Source organism: Mandrillus leucophaeus, unplaced genomic scaffold, assembly GCF_000951045.1.
Source record: "Mandrillus leucophaeus isolate KB7577 unplaced genomic scaffold, Mleu.le_1.0 Scaffold6, whole genome shotgun sequence".
Lineage (NCBI taxonomy): Eukaryota > Metazoa > Chordata > Mammalia > Primates > Cercopithecidae > Mandrillus > Mandrillus leucophaeus.
Window position 1 is genome coordinate 6,682,523 of NW_012106474.1, and position 25,164 is coordinate 6,707,686.

General features: G+C 41.1%; 1 protein-coding gene across 1 annotated transcript; it reads left to right on the forward strand.

Moving 5' to 3' along the window:
• Positions 1-242: 242 nt before the first annotated feature.
• On the forward strand, positions 243-24,172 carry LOC105553533 (chromosome unknown open reading frame, human C6orf118). Its single transcript, XM_011999636.1, has 9 exons — positions 243-299; positions 2,248-2,933; positions 4,373-4,495; positions 5,620-5,679; positions 7,005-7,129; positions 11,549-11,607; positions 14,942-15,123; positions 22,502-22,555; positions 24,119-24,172. The coding sequence occupies exons 1-9, from the start codon at positions 275-277 to the stop codon at positions 24,170-24,172; spliced, it is 1,368 nt and encodes a 455-aa protein (XP_011855026.1). The 5' UTR covers positions 243-274.
• Positions 24,173-25,164: the final 992 nt, after the last annotated feature.

The following is a 25,164-nucleotide window of genomic DNA, read 5'->3' on the forward strand; positions in this document are numbered from 1 at the left end:
TTTTGCCCCCTGGGCTTTGGAGAGGAATTAGGGAATACGAGAATACTTTGATATTTTTCAGATCACGAAAAGTGTTTCACTTTAAAAAGTAAGCAAGCAAACACCAGTACTCCCTGTTCCAGAAAGTCGCAGGCACAGAAGAGGGGAGGGGTTGGAGGGCGGTTCCACAGCAGAGGCTGTGCCTGGTTGCTCAGCAGTGAGGGAAGCTAGAGAGGGCTTAGAATGTTTGTGGTTTCCACGGCGACAGCCCAGCCCAGGCAGCTGAAGGGAAGTCATGGCGGAGGAGCTGGAGCCTGAATGTAAGTGGCCTGAAGCGGCTCTTGCTGGCTTGTGAGATTTGCTTGATGTTCAACTGTGGAGGGATGAGCTTCTGAAGCGATTTTGGTGCCTCAGCCTCCGAGTAGCTGCGATTACAGGCACCACCGCCATGCCTAATTTTTGTATTTTTAGTAGAGACAAGGTTTCGCCAGGTTGGCCAGGCTGGTCTCGAACTCCTGATTTCAAGTGATCCACCCGCCTCGGCCTCCCAAAGTGCTGGGATTACAGGCGTGAGTCACCGCACCCAGCCTGATTTGTAATAATTTTGACATTAAAGACCTATTGTCCTATTCCGGGGTCAGTGGCGGGTGGGGGGAAGGATACATTCCCAAAGAAACAAACAAATAGAAAACCTCTGTTTAAAAATGTTTAATACTACATTTTGGCAATATGTATTAATCCAAATGTAGTCTAAAGACCTAGCACTACATGTTCCTATTCAACACACATTCAAAAGTTGGTTTGGTTTTACTGACAGCAAATTTGTTTTCAGATCATTTGTAAAAGAGTCATATTTTCCAATAAATTCTTAAAACTTTCATTTATTGTTTGTTTTCTCTCTTAGGCAGAGACGGCAGGATACACACACACACATAATGTTTTCAGATAGGAAAATAAAATATTTATTGCCACGATGGGGATTCATGGCATATCTTACAAGAACATGGCGGACAGAAGTTTCCACTTCTGTCTGGAGCAGGTCTTATTACAATCAAAAGAAAAAGCATTTGAAGTGGGAAAATGATTGTGTCGATTGACTTGCTGGTGGCTTCAAATCCTTCTTGGAAGTAAAATAAACAAAGGATAACACAACAGCAACGAAGTTGCCTCCTTCTTCCATCTTCCATAGAGCTGGTACCAGGTGCCTTTTAGAGCTTTAAGTGTTCATGCCTTTGATGAACTGCAATGATCGCTGTCTTGGAGAATTTGTTCTGTTAATCATTTAAGTGGTTGCTCTGGAGGACTAAGCTGATCAACAGGGGTGATTCTCTAGCAGCCCTCTGCTGAAAGTATTGGCTCCAGCATTCAGCTGCCTCGATGGACTCGGGGAAGGATGGTTTGCTTCGCAATGGACGGAGGAAATTTCTCTGAGAAGGGTATAGATGGGCCTGCTGCCCTTTGGCCATCGCAGTACACAGCATCCCAGAAAGAAATTCTTCTTCTTAGGTTAGAAAACAGCAAATAAAGGGGGCAAATCTGGGCTCCTCCTGTTCTATCTGTAGTGTTCAGTAATATGTTGCCTACACTCTAGACCTGCAGCCAAAATGGGTAGAATTTACGGAGTATCTCTTCTAGGCCATGCACCTCTTTGCCAAAAGTGATTCCATCTGCATGTCAATCAACCATTTTGTTTGAGATGATGGTTCTGATGTTGCAGAGGAGGCAACTGCGGGTCAACAGCCCTAGGGGTTGGCTCTGTGGAGATGGTGCAGGAAGGGGTGAGCGAGCCACTGGTCACTGAGGGGTTTAGTCAGGGACTCCTGAGATGTTTTAGCATTAACTGAGGGTTTTAGCCAAAACCCTTTCTGTGTTCCCCTGCATGTAAAATACATTAAAGAAGACATCGTTAAGCATCGTCATTAAGAATTATAATTAAGATTGTACACTTTTCTTTCAGAGCCTTTGCTAATATTGTGAGAAACACTCTGCCAAATTAAGATATTCTGTCTTTTTCTTGTTGGCTTTGAGGGCCCGGAGCTCTGGGGCTGGCTTGTACAGCCTGGGGGTCTGCCGGCCTCTCATCTGCACCAACATACTAGATCGGGCATGGGTGTCTTTGACTTTTAAGGGCCGGGTCATGTACTCTGTTCGTCTGTTTCTCTGTAGACCCTCTTTTGGGCAGGGGCTACGCCTCTCAGCCGCTGCACCAGCTGGCTTACTGTGGAACTAAGAGCGATCCCTAAGAGTCTCCTTTTCTTTTCTGACCAGTGTACCTGAAGTGGAAGCACTGCGAGACGCCAGGCGTGAAGACCCTGTGTAATCTGAAGAAACTTCTGAATCGGCTTCAGAAAGACCACCGGGAGGACGTCTACCTCTACATCTCTGGACACCTGAACCCCAACAAGCTCTACCGGCCTCCTGAGACAGTCTTACAGCACTGGCCCAATGCCCACCGGCCCAAGGGGGAGCGTTCCTCTGAGGTGGGAGAGCTGCCCACAGGGAAGGTGCTGAGGATGAAGGAGGCCCTGGCCCACTTCACCATCCATACGGCGCTGGTCCCCAGTGAGGCCCAGGACACCCCGCTGTTCAGGTACCTGAACCCCGAGGCCTCTCTTTCCCACACTTTGGAGGAGGATCTCTTTCCAGTGGAGGTTCTCCGAGAGGGGAAGGAAGAAAAGAAAGGAGGCCCTCCTGGACGGGGCCCTCCTGGATGGCGCAGGAGGGAAGAACTCCAGCTGCCCGACGTGAAGGTGCTGCGGTACCAAGAAGCCGGGCCCAGAGGCGCCAGGGACCGGCACCACTATGTCAGCTCCTACCTGGCGGGGGCCACCAACGCAGACAGGTACAGGATGTTCCTGCGTTTCCAGAAAGAAGTGCTCGCCAAGCAAGATCTCCTGAAGAATGACTTCACTGGGAGCAAGGTGGCCGTGGGCCACGAAAAAAAGCTACAGCAGGTGAGGAGGGCGGCCCTGCGGTGCTCCCGTTAAAGAGCTCTCAGGGCAAAGCTCTCGGGGCAGCGTTCCCAGTGCAGACCTCGCGGTGCAGCGCTCTTGGCTCAGTGCTGTCCGTGCGGTGCTCTCGGGTCAGTGCACTTCGTGCAGTGCTCTCAGGTCAGTGCTCTCCGTGCAGTGCTCTCGGGTCAGTGCTCTCCGTGCAGCACTCTCGGGTCAGTGTTCTCCGTGCGGTGCTCTCGGGTCAGTGCACTTGGTGCAGCGCTCTGGGTGCAGTGTTCTCCACGCAGTGCTCTCGGGTCAGTGCTCTGGGTGCAGTGCTCTCCGCGCAGTGCTCTCGGGTCAGTGCTCTGGGTGCAGTGCCCTCAGGTCAGTGCTCTCCGCGCAGTGCTCTCGGGTCAGTGCTCTCCGTGCAGTGCTCTTGGGTCAGTGCTCTCTGCGCAGTACTCTCGGGTCAGTGCTCTCCGTGCAGTGCTCTCGGGTCAGTGCACTTGGTGCAGTGCTCTGGGTGCAGTGCTCTCCGCGCAGTGCTCTCGGGTCAGTGTTCTCCATGCAGTGCTCTCGGGTCAGTGCACTTGGTGCAGTGCTCTGGGTGCAGTGCTCTCTGCGCAGTGCTCTTGGGTCAGTGCTCTGGGTGCAGTGCTCTGGGTCAGAGACAGCCCCGACTGTGAATTGAGGTTCGTCCTCTGAGGCCTCCCTGATACGTCCAGGCAGAATGCAGTACTGTACCAGGTGCGGAGAGCATTAGCACTTTCAGTAGGGACAGTTTGGGTGAAATGAAGGAGGGCGCCTTCTGGGAACTGGTCAGCTGGGGGAGGCCCATCACAGACGCATTGGAGGCCATGTGGCTGCAGCAGTAAATCAGATGTTTGTAGGTCAGCAGAGGGTCTGAGAGAGGAGGGCTTGCCTGCCTGACGGTGGAAGAACGGTGAGAGCAGAGAGAGAGCTGATGGGCACTGTCATGCCCTGAGGTATGCCCAGGCAGCACGTGCGTACAGAAAGTGCCGGTGTGAGGGGAAGATCTACGGTGGGCTGCCGACTCAGAGGAGAACAGCTGACTGGAGGCATCATCTCCAAATGGGGACCATGCACGAAAGAGAAGAAAATAGCAGGCGCCCAGGCAGCAGCCAGGCCTTGGGGTTGGAAGGGAGAAAGGGCCTTGGGGGACTGTGGAGGCGGAGAGTCAATCCTTGAGTACTGGGAGCAAGGGAGTCAATAAATAAGAAAATATTTTTAAAAAAATCCAGAATCTTGGGTGACCAGGGAGACAAAGAAGCCCAGCAAATGGTGGGAGGGATCAGGACCCCCGGGACCAGCCCCCTGTGCCGCCCCGCCCACTCGCCAGGGTGATGACAGCTGTGTCCTCCCTGACTCCTGAGAAATTCGGTTCTGGAAGAAAAATGGAGCCACGCTGAAATGGGCTGACTCTGTTTTTCCTCCAGGAGCTCCAGAAAATTTGCACCTGCAGCCGTCAACAGTTCAACAGACTGCACGTCTTTGGAAAAGTCTTTGAAGATATTTGTAACAGTTCTTTGATATTTGGTGATCTCTTGAAAAAAGTTAAGGTAAGAAACATCCATCTTCAGCATAACAGTTGAGAAGCTTGCATGAGGTTCTGTGTCCATGAATGATCTCAAGCCTCACTGAAATTCTGCCAGGTATCACAGGCCCCTTTCTACAGACAGGGACCATCACTCACAGAGACTGGAGATAATCTGCCTGCAGGGAGGTAAATTATAAAGGGGCCATGTGGAATCAACACCCAGTCAGCTCATTCCTTAAGCCCATGTTTTCCCACTAAAGCTTCCTAATTACACATAACCTTTTATAAATTGTACATAACTTAATTATTATAATTCAAATAAATGAATAATTAATTTAACATTACATGTGTAATTTTATATGAATCCTTATGGAATTATAGATTTGTTGTAATTTCATGATGAAAGTGATTTTTGGGTGCGGTGACTTATGCCTGTAATGCCAGCACTTTGAGAGGCTGATGCAGGCAGATCACTTGAGGTCAGGAGTTCAAGACCAGCCTGGCCAACATGGTGAAACCCCATCTCTACTAAAAACACAAAAATTAGCTGGGCATGGTGGCACGTGCCTGTAATCCCAGCTACTCAGAGGCTGAGGTAGGAGAATCGCTTGAACTCGGAGGCAGAGGTTGCAAAAAAAATGAGACAATGTCCTTCATATGGAACCTAAGTTGAGATTATGTTGCTTAAAGACCATGCAATTCTTTAATTTCCCTAATGACAAGGACTGCCTAACAGTGGAGACCTGATGGCCTGTTTTCTAGCGATGCCTCATCACTGGAAAGCTCATCCTGGCAGGCCAGTAGGACCTGAATCCACAGAGCTTCTTCATGGCAGGAGACAATTTGTTGTATTTGTGTCAAGGTGTTTTGTGACATTCTGAAGTGATCAATATTTGATATTTTATCCCATGGCATTTTATGATATTCTGAGGTAATCAATACTTAATGCTCAAATATGCTTCAAAGATGGTGTGATTTTATCCATGTGAGCACGTATACCATTTAATGCATTGTAGGAACATTTTATGTTTTTCTGAAATGATCTAAATGAACATTCTTGACTTCCATGTTATTTATACACATGAAACACCTGTACTGTGGCCTCCTCATGCATGGCCAGTGGACTTTGTGTTTGTTTCTGTACAGGATGAATATGAACTCTACATGGCAACGCTCCTGGAGTCCCAGCCCACAACACAGTACGAGGTGATGATCGATCGCGAAGAGCCTGAATAGAGCCTGCTTATTCCTAGCTTCGTATTTCACGAGCAGTGGAAACCTTTCTGAATCCAAGAAGCCCCATGTGTGCCCCATAATTTAGAATAGTGCTATTTTTTATTATAGATAAGCTTTATACTGCCTTAATAACATTATTGAGAAAGAAATTTCCTTTAGATTGGCATAGCATTATTTATACTCCCAAACAAGCAACATAACTATGTATAAATTGGGAATATAAATGGTTCTCTGCCAGTAGTTTCCAAAAACCATTGTCGAGTCATTATCCTGGCGAAAACCCTGAGAATGTGTTGTGATGGCTAGTGTGCTGTAAGCTGACTCAAACCCCATGATCTCTTTGTTTAACGGGGGACAGTGTGCCAGGTGTTCCCTCTAGGGTTGGGTTAAACACGTGGTTAGTCAAATAAGAAAATATACTGCCGGAATAACTTAATCACTTATAAAACCTAAGAACATCTAACACTGTAGCTAAGATAAGTTTGGTATTTTGAATTCAATACACTTTAAAGATTAATTTTATTTCATAAATTAGGAGAGATAGTTGCTTCTTTTGTATATGAGCAAACAATGACAGCATTGCAAGGAGATCAGTTCTAGTTTGCTTCTTCATTTAAAATAAGATGTGAGTACCATTTTCTTTGGGCTGAGCCTTTTCATAATGCGGAAGCAGCCTTTGTCTTTACAAGAATGAGCAAAGGCTCCAGTGGGGAATCTACCTTGTTCCTTACATTTTGAGATTGAGTCAAAAAGTGGCGTACGTCCCTATCTCGGTCAAACGCGAGCATGAAGAAATTCCCAGGCCAGCAGGGCCCTGGATGCCTCTTTCCGTGTCTGTAACCCTGACAGCGCTTCCCCTAAGAGGCAGAGATCTCTGTTGCTCCTCATTTGAGCACAGCACTGCTTTACATCTGCGGATGGCAAGCGCATTCATATGACTTCTCATTCATGTAGAAGAAACGATTGCGGTGCCACTGACAATGTGCCTCCAGGGCTTTATCCAGCATGTCCTCCCCCCGATACAGGCTAACAGGGAAATTCCCTACCATCTTTCCATTTCTTAGAAAAATAAACTCTGAACATACTGAAAAAGGTATTTTAACGGAAACCTCACTGATTGGCCATTCCTCCCCCAACAGTCCTCCCTCCCTTAAATCCTCCCAATTTACCTGTTTTCACTAGAATGTATATGTTAACCCAGGGCACCTTGAAAACGCATTAATGACAAATGAAAAAGGGAGTCCTCCCGCCCTCCCTGTGTGCTTGTCTCACCTCATGTGCCTGGTCCTGCCTAGGCTCTTCTGGCTCAACTCAAGGCGCTGGGGCAGAAGCCAGTGAAGACAGCAGACATGGATCTCGCCAAGGAAGAGCTGAGGATGCTTGTCAGAGCCACAAAAGCAGCCCTGGAGCAGAATGATAGGTGAGGCATGAGTGACTGATCTGATCTATGTTTAGATTCTCCTGTAACAAGATCTGAAACCGATGTGACAAGCCTACAGTTACACTGATTTCTGCTTTGCTGAAAATATGCTACTTTTGCTAATATCATTCCTGTCATCTGGCCACTCCTACAGGCCATCACCTATGTGACTAAGACATTCTGCTAAGTATGGTGTGTCCATCGGGGGAGTTTGGGTTTCTGAAGGAATCTCCTGTCTTTTTTGGTGGTCCCCTGAAGACTGACTGATAGGCGAGAGGGCTGCAGATCTAAGACACCTTATATGAATCCCGTTATTGTTTCTTGACTTACAAAACTCTTCTAATATAACCTCTCTGTGTCATTTTCCAGAGTCAAATCACAATTGGATAGGGCATACTGTTTGTATGATTTGAAAAAGATTAAAGGAAACCCGCAACGTCCAAAATATCTTCAAAAGCACAAAACAAGGAACAAAACCAAAAAACAAAATTTGCCTTCTAGTGTAACTGGAAGACAGAGAACCGTTGTATTTGTTGCTCCAATTTTTTTCTTTTTTTTAATGGAGTCTTGCTCTGTCGCCCAGGCTGGTGTGCAGTGGGGTGATCTCAGTTCATTGCAACTTCCATCTCCGGGGTTCAAGCCTCCCAAGTAGCTGGGATTAAAGGTGTGTACCACCACACCTGGCTAATTTTTGTATTTTTAATTGAGACAGGGTTTCACCATGTTGGCCAGTCTGGTCTTGAACTCCTGACCTCAAGTAATCTACCTATCTTGGCCTCCCAAAGTGCTGGGATTACAGGCATGAGCTATCACACCTGGCCTCCAATTTGGTCTTGAGGTCTCTCTCACAAGGGTGACTATGAACTCTAGCCCTCCCCTGATGGGGCTTCGGGGGCTGGTGGAGGATGCTCTCAGGGTACTCTTCATGGGGTGTGTCTTCATCCTAGCCTTCAGGCTTAATGCCCAAGTGTCTGACCTGTGACCAGATATTCCTCTCACAAGAAACTCAACTACACTGGCAGAAGCCCTCGTGGCCGTTGTCTGGTGTGTATCCAGGTTATTCCTATCAAGATAACCAGTCTTTAGGAGAGCCCTGGCTAGTAAAAGGTGATGTTCAAGTGTGTCCATGAGGTGAGGCACAGAGAAGGCCACAGAACAAAGCACATTAAATAACAGATTTGTTACTTACAGATTCCACAGAAAAGAGGGCAGCATGCTTCTCAGGGGTGGTAGGAAGTGGGGAGCTGCCTGAAACACACTCGCTCCATCAGCAGGTAGGGGAGCAAGAGAGAGAGTGAGGACCGATGGACCAAGGCTTTTGTTCGGGTCTAGGGTGTGACCCTAGCAGGTTTTCCACGGGGAATTCTGATCAGTGGGTTTAGGGCAAGAAGGTATGAGGTCTGTGGGGTCACACACACTGTGATGGAGAGTGGTTTCTGGGTCACTGCGGCATATTCTCATGGCCCATGCAGGGCGTGGGGGTCAGTGGGTTGAGGAAAGTAGGTTGTATTTAGCTGTCTCATAGTGGGTGATCACTGGGAGGTGGTTGTTTAAGGCAGATATCTGGACTGACCATTTTGAGGCACTGGGAGGAGGAGAAGCACAAAAAACTGTGTCAAGCAATGGTGACTGAGCCCTGCTTCTGGAGTGAGAAAATTAAACTTCTGTTCAAAGTGAACGCCAAGGCCAAAAAGAAAAAAAAAAAAAAACTGATTTCATTGCAAATGCATCCAAAGTTTAAAAATGACTGAAAATAGAAAAGAAAACATTCAGTGGCAGTGAACCAGTTTCCATGTTCCTGCTGCAAAGCTTTGTTTGTGAGAGCAAGTGAGGTTCTGGGAAAAGTTCATGGAGGAGAGAACAGTGGAGCTAGAAGGAGGTCTAAAATTGTTCTAAAACCACTTCCAGGGAGAGAATCCATGTAAGTGAGAAAGCCACACAGCTGTACTGCTGGGCTGATGGCAGCACTGACTATGATGGCAGGGGTGTGGTGAGCTGGGATGGGGTTACTTGGAAGAGGGTAGAAGTGAGAATACAACTTTGAAATGGTAATAATACATGTGAGAAGGGAGTTAAAGGAAAGGGAGCAGCATCCTTTAGAAATGTCCAATGAAGGCAAAAGGGAGCAAGAGAGGAAAATGTAAAAACCCATAAAAAGAGGAAAATCAAGGTGCACACAACCCTTCCACATACTGTCCTTTTTCCCTCTAAACAAGCAAGGTATCCAGGACTATCAAAGGAAATCAAAACAAAACAAAACAAAACAAAAGTGAAATCAATAATAAAATAGCATAATTTGCTACACTGATGGAAAAGTATCCATTTGAATTAGCAATCTCACATACTACTCCAAATCACTAGCCCAGCCTGCAAAAATGCAGAGGTGTAAACAATCTTCATCTATACAAACTACTATGAGAAAAGAACAGAAAATGAGAATCCAAATGATTTACCTGATGAAAGTCTTTGCCTTACCAAGGAATAATAATAATAAAGTTGAACAAGAAGAAAACTGTAGCACAGCACTCCAAGCTAAATTAGATGTTCCCAAAAGAGCATTTCAGCATATGAAACAATCTTGAGTCATAAATTGAAAAACTAAGGAGAAAAATCAACAACAATAAAGAGGAAATAAAACAAGATAAAAACTGAGGGAAAAATAGTTCAAAAAGTCAGAATTATATCACAGGTCAAGACTAAATTCTGAAATACCCAAGGAAGAGTAGTTTTGAATGAAAATATAATAAGGGGCATTGGGAAAAAGTGGAAAAATATTTAAAAGAATGTAAATGAGATACAGAAATAAAAAGAGTCAGAAAAAGTAGATGAAATAGACATAAGCAAAGACCGTCCAATTCACGTATAATTAAAGTCCCTGAAGAAGAAAAACAAAGCAATAGAACACAAACCTAAGTGATAGTTAAAACTGTAATATGTAAAAATTTTCTGGAAATGAAACTTTCTTACTATACATAGTGAAAAGACTTTCATCATTATTATTAATCCATGGAATCCCCAGTTTCTTATTTTTTTTTTCTTTGCGACAGGGTCTTGCTCTGTTGCCCAGGCTGGAGTGTAGTGGCATGATCATGGTTCACTGCAGCTCCAACCCCTCAGGCTCAAAGGATCCTCCCACTTCAGCCTCCCAAGTAGCTGGGACCACAGGCACCACAGGCACCACACCTGACTAATTTTTGTATTTTTTTTTAAAGTAGAGATGGAGTTTCACCATGTTGCCCAAGCTGGTCTCCAATTCCTAGGCTCAAGTGATCCACCTGCTTTGGCCCTTCAAAGTACTGGGATTACAGGCATGAGTCACCATGCCTGGCTCCAGTTTCTTAAAATTGAGGGTCATAAGAACCACCCTATTTCTCTCTTAATCTGTGATGAAATGAACTAATATGTGTAAAAATCTCAAACTCTTAGGCCCTTAGTAGACGTTTGACATTAAATTATTTGCATGTTGATGTTTTAAATCAAATCACAGTGTTGTCCTCAATATATGTAATACCTGCTAGACTCCTTTTGTTTTCTCTTTGAATCTATAAAACATAAGATAGTTGATGTAGGTTACTCTCAACCAAGCAGAGGAAACAAAGAGGTTTTTCCCCTTTTCTTTTTTTTTTTTTTGAGATGGAGTCTTGCTCTGTCACCCAGGCTGGAGTGCAGTGGCCCAATCTCGGCTCACTGCAACCTCCACCTCCCGGATTCACACCATTCTCCTGCCTCAGCCTCCCAAGTAGCTGGGACTACAGGCCCTCACTACCACACCCAGCTAATTTTTTGTACTTTTAGTGGAGACAGGATTTCACCATGTTAACCAGGATGGTCTCAATCTCCCGACCTCGTGATCTGCCTGCCTTGGCTTCCCAAACTGCTGGGATTACAGGCATGGGCCACCATGCCCAGCCTCTTGTCTTGTATTTTATTTTTAATTCAAACATAGTGAAATTTGTAAATTGTATCTTTTGCACAGAATAAAAATACACAGGAAATATGCAGTGTATTTCAGCATCAGGAAGGTCTTTCCATAGCCCTTGACATGTTGTTTGACTTTGAGTATAAAATGCTACTTTTTTTGTTGTTTTTTAGTTTTAAAAAAATTTTTTTTGCGTTCTTCCTTCTTAGCAATTCCATTAACAAAAAGTATCAATAAACTCTATAGGAAATCATTTATTTTAAATTAACTAACTCTTTAAAGGCTTATGCAATCTTGGTAAGAAAGTATTATTTTGTTTGTTTAACTTGACTGATTTAGGCTGTCATTTAATAAATATCTTCAGAGTATCTGTTGTGTTAGAAAGTAAGCAGGTCTATTTTAATTTCTCAACTATAAGAGACTTGTGGTGTAACACAGACAAAAGAAAAAAGATATAATGAGGATCTAATATTTCCCTATTGTTTATCCACACATCATAGACTCAGAAGTGAACTGGAGATGGAGCTGGCATTGCTGCATTCTGCGAAGGAACGATCAGGCAGGTATCTGTGTGATGTCCTCTTGATGGGTGCTTTGCTGTGACCTTCATTATTTCAGCTGCTGCAGCCTTGGCTGCCTGTCTGTCAACACGGGAGATGCTGATGCTCCCTCTGAGTTTTGCTGTGAGAATTCAACGTGTTCACCCACATCACCCAAGATCATAGGGCCTGGCACGTGGTGGTCACTGCCCGTTTGTTCTTCATCTTTTTATTATTACTTGTGAGGAAGAATATGCGTTTCATGGGAAATTAATTACATTTTATGAATATTTTATGAAATAGATATTAACATTTTATGAAATAGATAATAACATTATTTTGAATGTATACAATTAAGAACGCAATTAAATGATAAAAATAAGTTTAAGTATCTTGCTCATTAACCTTGACTGTTTTCCAACTGTTAAATGAAATGCCATTTTCCCCCTGAGTTTGTCAAACACTCACTCATACTCTGTTTTTAGATATTCTTTCTCATCGTCTGGTAGGATATGCTCACAGGCCTATCCTGTTTTAAGTTCTTAGTAGAGCTTGGCCTCAAAGATCCTTGTCAGAGCGCTTTTACCACCTTTTTCCCCCTTCTGCCTGTTTCCTGTTTTCTACCTATGAGTAGCACGGGTGCTGTTAACCCTGCTGGATGTCTTTGCACAGGTTTCTTGTCACCTGATTTACATCCCCTTGTCCTGCCTGTTCTCTGTCCCAGACTGACTCTGCTTCTCCTTCTGTCTCTTCTCAGGGCTCAGAGGTCACCTGCTTCGCTCCTTCTTCCACCATGTTGTCTGTTCTTTGTAGGGTTCCTCTCAGAGATGTGAAATAAGACCCAGGCTTGGTGTTTTCTGTTTCCTTGCTTTCTCTTAAAACAGGCCCACGATTTAAAAACAAAACAAAAAAACAAAAAAGGCAGAAACTTAAGGGCTTCACTGCTAGCCACTAATTAAAAAAAAGGGCAAAGATTAACAAAAATAAAATGCAGTGACTAACTTTCTAGAACTCTATTAATCTTTCTTTATGTTTGATCCTAGCCCACTGTTCCCATCACTCTTTCATTGCGATGGAACAAACCTGGTGCCCCTGGTTCTTCCTGCTTCATTCTTTTCCCAAAGCGTTCTATCGCAGGAGCCTGTTCCTCCAATCACACACATTTGCTGTGGAATGTCCCCATTTTCATACCTCAGTCTTTCCCTATAGTTACGTCTTGAGGGTAGAAAAGAGGTGAGGACAGAGGTCACTCCCTTGACTTGACACTCCTTTTTGCCTCTTTGAACTCAGCTGATGGTTTTGGGCTGAAACCTTCAGCTTAGGTTAAGGTGGAGAACACATACTTTATTTTGTATTTTCTTTCAGTTTGTGTAGAAGCTTAACTATGACCATTTCTAGCCCCTCAGCTAGCTCATCATGTGTCTACTTAATTCTCCCACATTTCAAAATTTAATGTCAAAGTTTCTCCTTCTTCCATATTTGGCAAAGTAGAATGATGGCAGTGGCTTCCTTCTTGTTTACTATCTACAAGGAAGGGTTATTAATATTTATAACTATTTTGTTCCCATTGAAAAGTAGTAATTGTTTTTTCCTCAAAAAATGAAGTCTCACCACTCTAATTAGTATATAACTGTGCTGATTGACGACAAATTGGCCTTAGCAGTAGATCACTTGATGTCTCCATTTCCTTTCTATACTCCTTAAATGTTGATATTCTTTGGAGTCCAGCGTCTCTTTGGAAGAGGTTTTTTATTTTTATAATTCCAAATCTATTTTACCTGCTAAAAACCCATCTTTTTTTGCTGGAGATCTGTATATCCAAGTGCCTATTAGACGTGGCCTCTTGAGTGTCCCATAGGTATTTCAACATGTCCGAGATTAAACTCATCATCTCCTTCTCTAAATGGGCATCTCCCTGGCTGTTTCAATCAATGGTATCACCAAACGCATGTGCCAGGCAACTTTCAGTCTCCTACCCCTCAACCTCTTCCAACACAGCTTGAAATAAGTGGCCAAGTTGGGATTGAAACCAAGTTCTTTCTTTCTTCCATGCTTCATTGAACTCATTGTTTTCTTTCTAGCTACAACTGAGCTAAAACCTAGGGCTTATTTTTGATATTGCCTTCTTCTCTACATTGCCAGATCTAGTCAATTACTAAGGTCTATTTTCTTTTTCTATTTCCTAAATAGTTTTTTTATTTTTTTATTTTTTTCACTTCTCTTCATGTTGGGAGTGCTATTCTGACATGCTTCGGCTCTGTGTCCCCACCCAAATCTCATCTTGAATTGTGGCTCCCATAATTCCTATGTGTTATGGGAGGGACCTGGTGGGAGATAATTGAATCATGGGGACAGTTTCCCCATACTGTTCTCATGCTAGTGAATAAGTTTCATGAGATCTGATGATTTTATTAGGGGTTTCCCCTTTTGCATCTTCCTCATTCTGTCTTCGGCTGCTGCCATCCATGTAAGACGGAACTTCCTCCTCCTTGCCTTCTGCCGTGATTGTGAGGCTTCCCCAGCCACGTGGAACTGTAAGTCCAATTAAACCTCTTTTGTTTGTACATTGCCCAGTCTCCCGTATGTCTTTATCTGTGGCGTGAAACAGACTAATACATATCCTGACCCGATCAACCTGTGTGAATGATTGCCATAGCTTCCCAACGGGTCTCTCTGAGTCTAGTCTTGTGCTGTCTGATCCACTTTCAGGACACAATTTCACTGGAGACAGTGATCATTATCTGATTGTGTCTCTCCCCATATTAAAAGCTCTCAACAGCTTTGACTGATTTCTTAACATAGGTCACAAGTCTTCTCAGAACTGCCCCCTGTTTCCCTCCTAGCGTCGTCCCTCAATGTCTAAATTCTGTCTTCTGCTCTCTCCCAAAACCCTTCTGTTTGTCTAACTTCTCTTTATCCTTTGTGTTTCAACCTAATCACGCTTCTCTGGCAAAGTCATCCTTGAGCCTTCCTCATGCTGTGTCTGATGTTCTTGCCTTTGTCTTACCGTAATTGCACCTTCTACTCTGCCACCGTCACTCTCTTGTTGTTTCTTGTTGGTCTGCACTGCTTAATCACACACTCTGGAAAAGGCTAATTCACCATTGAACCTTTCTACTTAACCCAGTGTCTGCACAAAAATGTGTTCAACAAATATGTACTGATTAGAGGAATGAATTAAAGGAGGAATACCCTCATTCTTGGGTCAGATTATTTTTATTGACATGCTTCGAGTTTGAATTATATTTTATAGTTATATATACTATAGCATACATAATATTGTTAACAATACATAATGCTATTAATAATGAGATATTAAACACAGTAATATTTTGTTTTTAAAAATATTTCCAGAATCATCTGAGAAACATATCATTGATGAGAACCAACTTACTCTTATTGAGAAGGTTGAAAAGAAGAGGTGTGAAATACTCAGTAAGTGGGATGAGATTCAAGCTCTGGAAAAAGAAATTAAAACAACTTTGGTTCATACTGGAATTTCAGATATCACTGAGAAGAGGATTAAAAGCATAGAGGTATGCAACTTCTTTATTTAAATATTTACGTTAGTCTTTTGCCTAAAGACCTCGGCAAACACTTGAAGTAATGTGATTTGGTCATAGGGTAACAAAATCATAAAATTTGGTCCAAATATACTTTTTATTTCAAAATGTTTATAGCAAATAATCATAATAATTAAGAGATCTATCTAAAATAAGAAAAAGGGAAAGTGATAAAAATTCTATTGATTTCTGTTAACAGCCAAAACCTAATTTTTTGAGTAACATGGACATATAGAGTGGAATAATAGCCATTGAAGACTCCAGAATGTGGGAGTGTGGAAGGGGGATGAGGGATGAAATACTAGCTACTGGGTGCACTGTACTCTATTTGGGTGGTGGTACACTAAAGCCCACCATTACATATATATCCATGTAATACAACTGCACTCATACCCCTAAATCCATACAAGTTAAAAAATTTAAAAACATAATTTTAAATTGTGCAGAATATAACTCAATGTAACCTCCAGTTATAGAGTATGTAAGAAATACATGATTTTTTTTATTGTGGTTCTATAGGTAAGCATATTTTTCCAGCACTACTTTTATTCTTTTTAGCAGAATTATAGATCATATAGAAAGGTGTTGGTGGTCCAACCTTTTTTTATGAAAAAATTCTCTTTCTGTTTTACAATGATATGGTCAGATGTTCTTTTTTCTTTTTCTCTTTCTTTCTTTTTTTTTGGGGGGGGGGAGGGGAGACATGGCTGTGTGCCAACAAAACTTTATTTACAGAAACAGGTGCAGACTGGATTAGTTTGTTGACCCCTGTTTTAGAAGAAATTATTTAAATATAGAGCAAATGCTATGGTTCACTGTTATAAGAATGAAATATTAATGGATGAAATAATTGTACTGATTCTAGCCTTATTTTAACAGGTGAAGTTTTTACATTTATTTATTTTTTATTTTTTTCTATTTTAAGTAACAGGGTACATGTGCATATGTACAGATTTGTTACACAGGTAAATGTATGCCATGGTGATTTGCTGCACCTATCATCCCATCACCTAGGGATTAAGCCCAACATGCATTAGCTATTTTTCCTGATGTTTTACCTCCCTTCACCCCCCTGACAGCCCCCAGTATGTGTTGTTCCCCTCCCTGTGTCCAAGTGTTCTCATTGTTCAGTTCCCACTTATAAGTGAGAACATGTGGTGTTTGGTTTTCTGTTCCTGCATTAGTTAACTGAGGATAATGGCTTCCAGTTCCATCCATGTCCCTGCAAAGGACATGCTCTCATTCCTTTTTATGGCTGCATAGCATTCCATGGTGTATATGTACCACATTTTAAAAATCTAGTTTATCATTGGTGGGCATTTGGGTTCATTCCATGTCTTTGCTATTGTGAATCATTCTGCAATGAACATATATGTGCATGCATCTTTATAATAGAATGATTTACATTCCTTTGGCTATATACAAAAGGGATTTGGGTTTGCTGGGTCAAATGGTATTTTGAGTTCTAAATCTTTGAGGAATTGCCACACTGTCTTCCACAATTGTTGAATTAATTTACTTTCCAACCAACAGTGTAAAAGCATTCCTGTTTCTCCACAACTTTGCCAGCATCTGTTGTTTCTTGACTTTTTAATAATTGCCATTCTGACTGGGGTGAGATGGTATCTCATTGTGGTTTTGATTTGCATTTCTCTGATGATCAGTGATGTTGAGCTTTTTTTATATGCTTGTTGGCCACATGTATGTCTTCTTTTGAGAAGTGTCTGTTCATGTCCTTTGCCCACTTTTTAATGGGGTTGTTTGTTTTTTCTTGTAAATTTATTTAAGTTCCTTGTAGATTGTGAATATTAGACATTTGCCAGATAAATAGATGGCAAAAATTTTCTCCCATTCTGTAGGTTGTCTGTTTGCTCTGATGATAGTTTCTTTTGCTGTGCAGAACTCTTTAGTTTAATTAGATCCCATCATCAATTTTTGCTTTTGTTGCAATTGCTTTTGATGTTTTCATCATGAAATCTTTGCCCATGCCTGTATCCTGAATTGTATTGCTTAGATTTTCTTCTAGGGTTTTATAGTTTTGGGTTTTACATTTAAGTGTTTAACCTATCTTGAGTTATTTTTTGTATAGGTGTAAGGGAGGGGTCCAGTTTCAATTTTCTGCATATGGCTGGCTAGTTCTCCCAGCACCATTTATTAAATAGGGAATCCTTTCCCCATTGCTTGTTTTTGTCAGGTTTGTCAAAGATCAGATGATTGTAGGTGTGCAGTCTTATTTCTGAGTTCTCTATTCTGTTCCATTGGTCTATATGTCTGTTTTTTGTACCAGTACCATGCTGTTTAGGTCACTGTAGCCTTGTAGTATAGTTTGAAGTCAGGCAGCATGATGCCTCCAGCTTTCCTCTTTTTGCTTAGTGTTGTGTTGGCTATAGGGGATCTTTTTTGTTTCCATATGAAATTTAAAATAGTTTTTTTCTAATAATGTGAAGAATGTCAATGATAGTTTAATGGGAATAGCATTGAATGTATAAACTACTTTGGGAAGTATTGCCATTTTCATAATATTCATTCTTCCTATCCATGAACATGGAGTGTTTTTCCATTTGTTTGTGTCCTCTCTGATTTCCTTGAGTAGTGGTTTGTAGTTCTCCTTAAAGAGGGACTTCACTTCTCTTGTTGGCTATATTCCTAGATATTTTGTTCTCTTTATGGCAATTGTGAATGGGAGTTCATACAAAATTGGGCTCTCTGCTTGTCTGTTGTTGGTTTACAGGAATGCTTGCAATTTTTGCATATTGATTTTGTATCCTGAGACTTTGCTGAAGTTGCTTATCAGCATAAGAAGCATTGGGGCTGAGATGATGGGATTTTCTAGATAGAGAATTATGTCATCTGCAGAGACAATTCAACTTCCTCTCTTCCTATTTCAATGCCCTTTATTTATTTGTCTTGCCTGATTGCCCTGGCTAGAACTCCCAATAGCATGTTGAATAGGAGTGGTGAGCGAGGGCATTCTTATCTTGTGTATGCCGGTTTTAAAGGGGAATTCTTCCAGCTTTTGCCCAGTCAGTATGATATTGGATGTGGGTTTGTCATAAATGGCTCCTACTATTTTGAGATGTGTTCATCAATACCTAGTTTTTTGAGAGTTTTAAACATGCAGGGATGTTGAATTTTATAGAAGGCCTTTTCTGTGTCTATTCAGATAATCATGTGGTTTTTGTCTTTAGTTCTATTTATGTGATAAATTTTACCGATTTGCGTATGTTGAACCAGCCTTGCATCCTGGGGGTGAAGCCAACTTGATGGTGATGAATAAGCTTTTAGATGTGCTGCTGGTTTCGGTTTGCCAGTATTTTATCAAGGATTTTTGCATTGATGTTCATCAGGGATATTGGCTGAAGTTTTCCATTTTTGTTGTATCTTTTCCAGTTTTGGTATCAGGATGAGGCGGGCCTCATAAAATGAGTTAAGGAGGAGTCCCTCCTTTTCAATTATTTGGAAGTGTTTCAGAAGAAATTGTGCCAGTTCCTCTTTGTACCTCTGGTAGAATTCAGCTGTAAATCCATTTGGTCCTGGGCTTTTTTTTTTTTTTAAATTTGTGAACTATTTATTACTGCTTCAATTTCAGAACTCATTATTGGTCTATTCAGGGATTCAACTTCTTCCTGGTTCAGTCTTGGGAGGGTGCATGTGTCCAGAAATTTATCCATTTAATCTAGATTTTCTAGTTTATTTGCATACAGGTGTTTTAGTATTCTCTGATGGTTGTATTTCTGTGGGGGTCAGTGGTGATATTCCCTTTATCATTTTTTATTTTGTCTATTTGATTCTTCTCTCTTTTCTTCTGTGTTAATCTAGCTAGTGGTCTATTTATTTTATTAAGTTTTTCAAAACACTATCTCCTAGATTCACTGATTTTTTGAAGGGTTTTTCGTGTCTCTATTTCCTTCGGTTCTGCCCTGATCTTGGTTATTTGTTTTCTGCTTGCTTTGGGGGGTTTGTTTGCACTTGGTTCTCTAGTTCTTTTAGTTGTGATGTTATGTATTGATTTGAGATCTTTCTAGCTTTCTGATGTGGGCAATTAGTGCGATAAATTTCCCTCTTAACACTGCTTTAACTGCATCCCAGAGATTCTGGTATGTTGTCTGTTCTTATTAGTTTCAAAGAGCTTCTTGATTTCTGCCTTAATTTTTTTATTTACCCAGAAGTCATTCAGGAGCAGGTTGATCAATTTCCGTGTAGTTGTGTGGTTTTGAGTGAGTTTCTTAATCTTGAGTTCTAATTTGATTGCATGTGGTCTGGGGGACTGTTTGTTATGATTTCAGTTCTTTTGCATTTGCTGAGGAGTGTTTTACTTCCAAGTATGTGATTGATTTTAGAGTAAGTGCCATGTGATTAAGTATTGACCCTCAATTTCTTCTGGCTTGTAAGGTTTCCACTGAGAGGCATGCTGTTAGTCTGATGGGTTTCCTTTTGTAGGTGACCTGGCGCTTTTCTCTGGCTATCCTTAACATTTTTTTCCTTCATTTCAACCTTGGAGAATCTGATGATTATGTATATTGGGGTTAATCCTCTCATGGAGTATTTGACTGCAGTTCTCTGGATTTCCTATATTTGAATGTTGGCCTGTCTTGCTAGGTTGGGGAAGTTCTCCTGGATGAAATACTGAAATATGTTTTCAAACTTGATTTTATTCTCCCCCTCTCTTTCAAGTACCCGACTCAGTGGTAGTTTCAGCAATTTTACATAATCCCATAGTTCTCAGAGGTTTTTTTTAATTCCTTTCATTCTTTTTTCTTTAATCTTGTCTGCCTGTCTTTTTTCAGCAAGATATTCTTCAAGCTCTGAGATTATTTCCTCCACTTGGTCTATTTGGCTATTGATACTAGTGGTTGCATTGTGAAGTTCTTGAGTTGTGTTTTTCAACTCTATCAGGTCATTTATGTTTCTCTCTAAACTGGTTATTCTGGATAACAGCTCCTATAATGTTTTATCATGGTTCTTAGTTTCTTTGCATTGGATTAAAACATACTCCTTTAGCTCAGTGAATTTTGTTATTACCCACCATCTGAAGTCTACTTCTGTCAGTTTATCCGTCTCAGCCTCAGCCTAGTTCTATGCCCTTGCTGGAGAGGTGTTGAGATCATTTGGAGGAGAAGAGGCACTCTGGTTTTTGAGTTTTCAGCGATTTTGCATTAATTCTTTCTCATCTTCATGTACTTATCTACCTTTGATCTTTGAGGCTGCTGACCTTTGGATGGGGTTTTGGTGAGGTCTCATTTGTTGATTTTGTTATTGTTGCTTTCTGTTTGTTTGCTTTTTTCACAGGCCCCTCTCCCATAGGGTTGCTGCAGTTTGCTGGGGGTCCACTTCAGACTCTATTCACTTTGGTCCCTCTAGCACCTGGAGGTGTCAGAAATGGAGGCTGCAGAACAGCAAAGATTGCTGCCGACTCCTTCCTCTGGGAGCTTTGTCCCAGAGAGGCTCCAACCTGATTACAACAGACACGCTTTTGTATAAGGTGTCTAGCAACCTCTGTTGGGAGGACTCACCCAGTCAGGAGTGCTTAATGAAGCACTCTGGCTGCTCCTTGGTGGAGCAGGTGCACTGCGCTTGGGGGAATCCCCCTTATCCAGACTGACTAGACTCTTCAGAGCCAGCAGACATTCTGTCCATAACCCCTGCTTGGGACCCAAGACCCTGATGATGTGGGTTCACGAAGGGATCTTCTGATCTGCAAGTTGCACAGACCTGTGGAAAAAGCATGGTTCCCCAGGCAGGGTAACACCATCACTCACCGCCTCCCTTGTCTGGGAGTGGAAGGTCCCCTTGCGGCTCCCAGGTGGGCCACCTCTTCACCCTGCTTTTTCTTGCTCTCTGTGGGTCGTGCCAACCACCTAGTCAGTCCCAATGAGAGAACCTGGATACTTCAGCTAAAGGGGTAGGATTCACTTGCCATTTTCATTCCTCTCTGTGGGAGCTGCTGACAGCAGCTGCTTCTAGTCAGCATCTTGGCCCCTCCCTGCAGATTTTCTTCTGTGTTTTTTGTTTAGGGTTTGCTCCCCTTTATTTCTTTCAGAAAACAAATGTTCTCAGAACAAGCATCAATTTATAATTGCATTTTTAAACAGTAATGGGTTCTAAATTTAAATATTGAAGCATGATATGTCAGAATCATGTAGACTATTCTTTCATAATTAAAACCTCTTTAGATAAATCAAATATAAGAAATAGAAAACTCCCTATGAAGATTCCATATCACTAATTTATATTACTTTAATTACTTCTTATTTATATTTGGCTGCTTAATTCAAATACTGGAAAATACAATAGAGTTGCTCTTGTTATTCTGTCATGTAATTGGTATCTGGTTCTAGATTTGAAATAGACCATTTCCAACCAGGTAAAAAAAAAAGAGCTGAATATATTGAGGATTTACAATGTATCAGACACTTTTATGAACATTAAAAAATATAGTTTCATTTAATTTGCAGCAACCCTAACAGGTGGCTGCTATTATTAATCCTCTTTTTGAAGTACAGAAATGAGGCACAAATATGCTAAGTAACTTGATTGAGGTCACAGTTAGCAAGAAGTAGACTTAGCATTAAAATTCAGCCTTCGTTCTTAATGATACCCCATTCAGCCTAGCTGTTACACTTGCTAATTCTTTTCAACATATCTAATACCTGAAAGAGCAAGTCTTTATACCCTCTGCCCATCATTATTTTGTTCACAATTATCCTGAATATTCTCATTAACACTATTGTCTAATTTTTGAAGTTCTGATAATAATACTTTTGGTATTTTGATTGTGCTTACAATGAATTTATAAATGCATTTGGATATTTGTGTTGACAGTGGCAGCTTTACAATATTAATACTCTTATTTGGGATTATTTTATACTTATTTAATTTATTTTTATAACAGTGCAAGATAATTATGTTATGTTTGTTCTTATGAGTTTATGGGAGGTATTACTATTATAACTGATAATTTAAAAAATTCTTCTTACAGTTTATAATCAGTTATTGCTGATATGTGTGTGATTTATTGATATTTGTATTTTTATATTTTTCCAGCCCCCTTAACAAATTCTATCATTAGTTCTGAAAAGTGAAGAGCTCTTCACTTCTGGAATTTCTCTAAAATTTTCTGACATTTTGAAACACCAATTTCCTCCTCTCCCAGTTTGTTACCCTGAGGACCAAGATCTTTCCTTCTCATTAATTGTCCTTCATTTTATGCTTTGTTTCTTAATCTGTTTTTAAGTAGTGTGCTATTGAGTACTTGAAATTATATCATTCACATAATCTTGTTAAATAGAGAAAAATAGTTAACAAATATTTTTAACCAAGTATATTGCTTTTAAAACAACCTGTCTTCCAGCATGAAGCCATACAATTGGAAACAGAAAATATGATTTTAAAGAAGAAAATAAAAGTAAGTTTTTTTGTGTGAATCAATGTTTATCATAAAAACATTTCCTTTAGTGCCTGCTTGTCCTGTGTAATAAGCATGACCAACTGATTGTAATTCTTTGTAGGTTACTGAAAACCATGTGAAGCAGATCATAGGAAAGATCAGTGAAGAGGGGCAGGAGTAAGTATTGACATCATGATAAAACAGCTAGAGCAGTATCATGCTGTTCTCACGATCAGTTATTCAAAACTAGATTAGACTAGACAGACCTTTGAAGGGTTTACACTCATGAATGCTTACATTAAATACACATGTTACATCCTTTTCTGTGCTTTGGAATGCTCAGTCTAAGATTTAGACCTCAATCTGTATACTTTATTTAGTCATATATAAATGACTGTATTGGATAAAGCTGGAGGTGAGGACGAATTCACCTGGGCAGGAATCAGGAACGTGGGAAGGCCTGGCTTTATTTTCTCCAATCATATGGCTTTTAGTGATGTTAAATCTTTGAAAACCCCTACGCGAATATTGCTCTGAAAATTCTAGTTTAAAAAGTAAGTGGCTGATTTATATCATTTGTTTATACTTAAATGTATAATATTGATATAAATTTACTATTATTTACATTATAAGCTTATACTTCACACAGTTACTTTTCTTTGAGTTGGTACTATAGTTTGAATCTCAGAATTTGGTATTATTAAGAGCAATGGAAAACCGTATGATGATTTAAATAGGGAAATTATGTCATCGAGCCCAAGCTACCTACACCTAAAAGTCTTTTTCCTGTTGATTTGTATCAGGTAGCTGATAGGTAGCTTGGGCTGGATGACATAATTAAGGAACTGGGGCTCCTCACCTTTCTTCCCCGCTCTCCTTTGAGTGTGGCTGCCGCCTCTTCAGAGTCTCAATATGGCTGTCTTCAGGCATTAATTGGGTCTGCTTTCCATGGATTAAGAAAGGGAAAGGTGAATGACAGACAGCAAAGAGCTTCTCATTTTGAGGCTTTCCATTTTATTCAGGAAGGACAGTTCTTTACAGATGCTTCCACCCACATCTCATTGGCCAGCACCATGGGCCAAGGCCAGTCTCTGCTGTAAGAGAGGCCAGAACATAGGGCACCCCACTCTCCAGCTTATGGGGCAGAAAAAGCCATGGAAGAAAAGGATTGGATAGAGTGCTAAGGGAGCCATACAGATGGATCTAGGTTTTGTGGTTCCTTATATCATGTTGGGTGTTCTTAAAAAGAGGGAATAGAGTTACAAATACAAAACTGGGGAAGCACGTCCCATGGCCTTGCAATGAGAGTGAATGGACTAAAGCATATCATTATGTTCATGGTACACCTACTTCCCATGCCACACTATATGCAACAGGGGAAAACATCTATTTAGAGAATCTGTTACATTCAAGGCCAAAACTCCCTCAAAATATCTGTTTTAAAAAAGTAAATTATTACAAAGTCTCATCTTGTCTATTTTTGTGTAAATGTGTCTAGAATAGATACTTACTTTGAAATTTTCTTTCATGCTTAATGTATTTTCCCCTAACCTATGGTATTCATTTCTTATGTATTTTAAGGGGCCTTTGGAAATTTATCAAGGAATTTGTAAAATCAGAGGACACAGAAGATAATGCTCAAGCAACTGAACAAATGGCCAATGAAAATTCTTTACTTCCATGTATGTAGCATGGATATTTGCAGATGTATATACATTCATAAAGATACATTTCGTTTCATCAGCTTTAATCTCTGATAAAATTAATGTGGTATATGTATCTTACTCAGGATACTGAAATACACACATGCATACACATGATTAGTTTCTACTGTTGCATACATATTTACAGCAATACTGGTTCTTAATGTATGTTTTACTTTCATTTAATAATGTTCTACTGTGGAAAATACTTTTGATTATTTGCTAAGAATGAGGAATTCAGCACTGCTTGAATACAGCTCAAATTTGTTTATTTGCCAACTCAAGTTTATATGTATGCATTTAATAAAATTTGATAGTGATTTAATTAATATCCCTTTACTTAAATAATCTTTACTGATTGGAAATGATACAGTGCTCCAGAAACGTTATACTAGCATTGTGTTTTGTACTGCATCCATCTTGGCTGATGGTGATCCTGATGACAACGTTGTGACTTGGGATTTTTATTTATTCCCACTTTGCCTATGAACTAGTCTAAAAATCTAGAGTAAACACAAGCTTGAATTCTTTGGACAATCCTATATGGGGTGATTTTTTGTTTCTTTGAGACAGTCTTTGTCGCCCAGGCTGGAGTGCAGTGGCACGATCTCGGCTCATTGCAACCTCTACTTCCTTGGTTCAAGCAGTTCTCCTGCCTCACTCAGCCTCCTGAGTAGCTGGGATCACAGGTGTGTACCAGCACACCTGGATAATTTTTGTATGTTTAGTAGAGACAGGGTTTCACCATGTTGGCCAGGCTGATCTTGAACTCCTGACCTCAAGTGACCCTCCCACCTTAGCCTCCCAAAGTGCTGGGTCTATAGGGGTGAGCCACCACGCCCTGCCTATAGGGTGATTTTGAAGATCAAATGTAAGTGGTAAAGTACACATATGAGGGATTTGATTCTAATTTGGAATAGTAGA

Bases quoted from the DNA above. Each gene is read 5' to 3' on its own strand.
- LOC105553533 (XM_011999636.1), top strand. From the start codon at position 275: ATGGCGGAGGAGCTGGAGCCTGAAT. The intron at 2,934-4,372 runs GTGAGGAGGGCG...TTTTTCCTCCAG, and splicing joins ACGAAAAAAAGCTACAGCAG to GAGCTCCAGAAAATTTGCAC. The intron at 5,680-7,004 runs GTGATGATCGAT...GGTCCTGCCTAG, and splicing joins AGCCCACAACACAGTACGAG to GCTCTTCTGGCTCAACTCAA.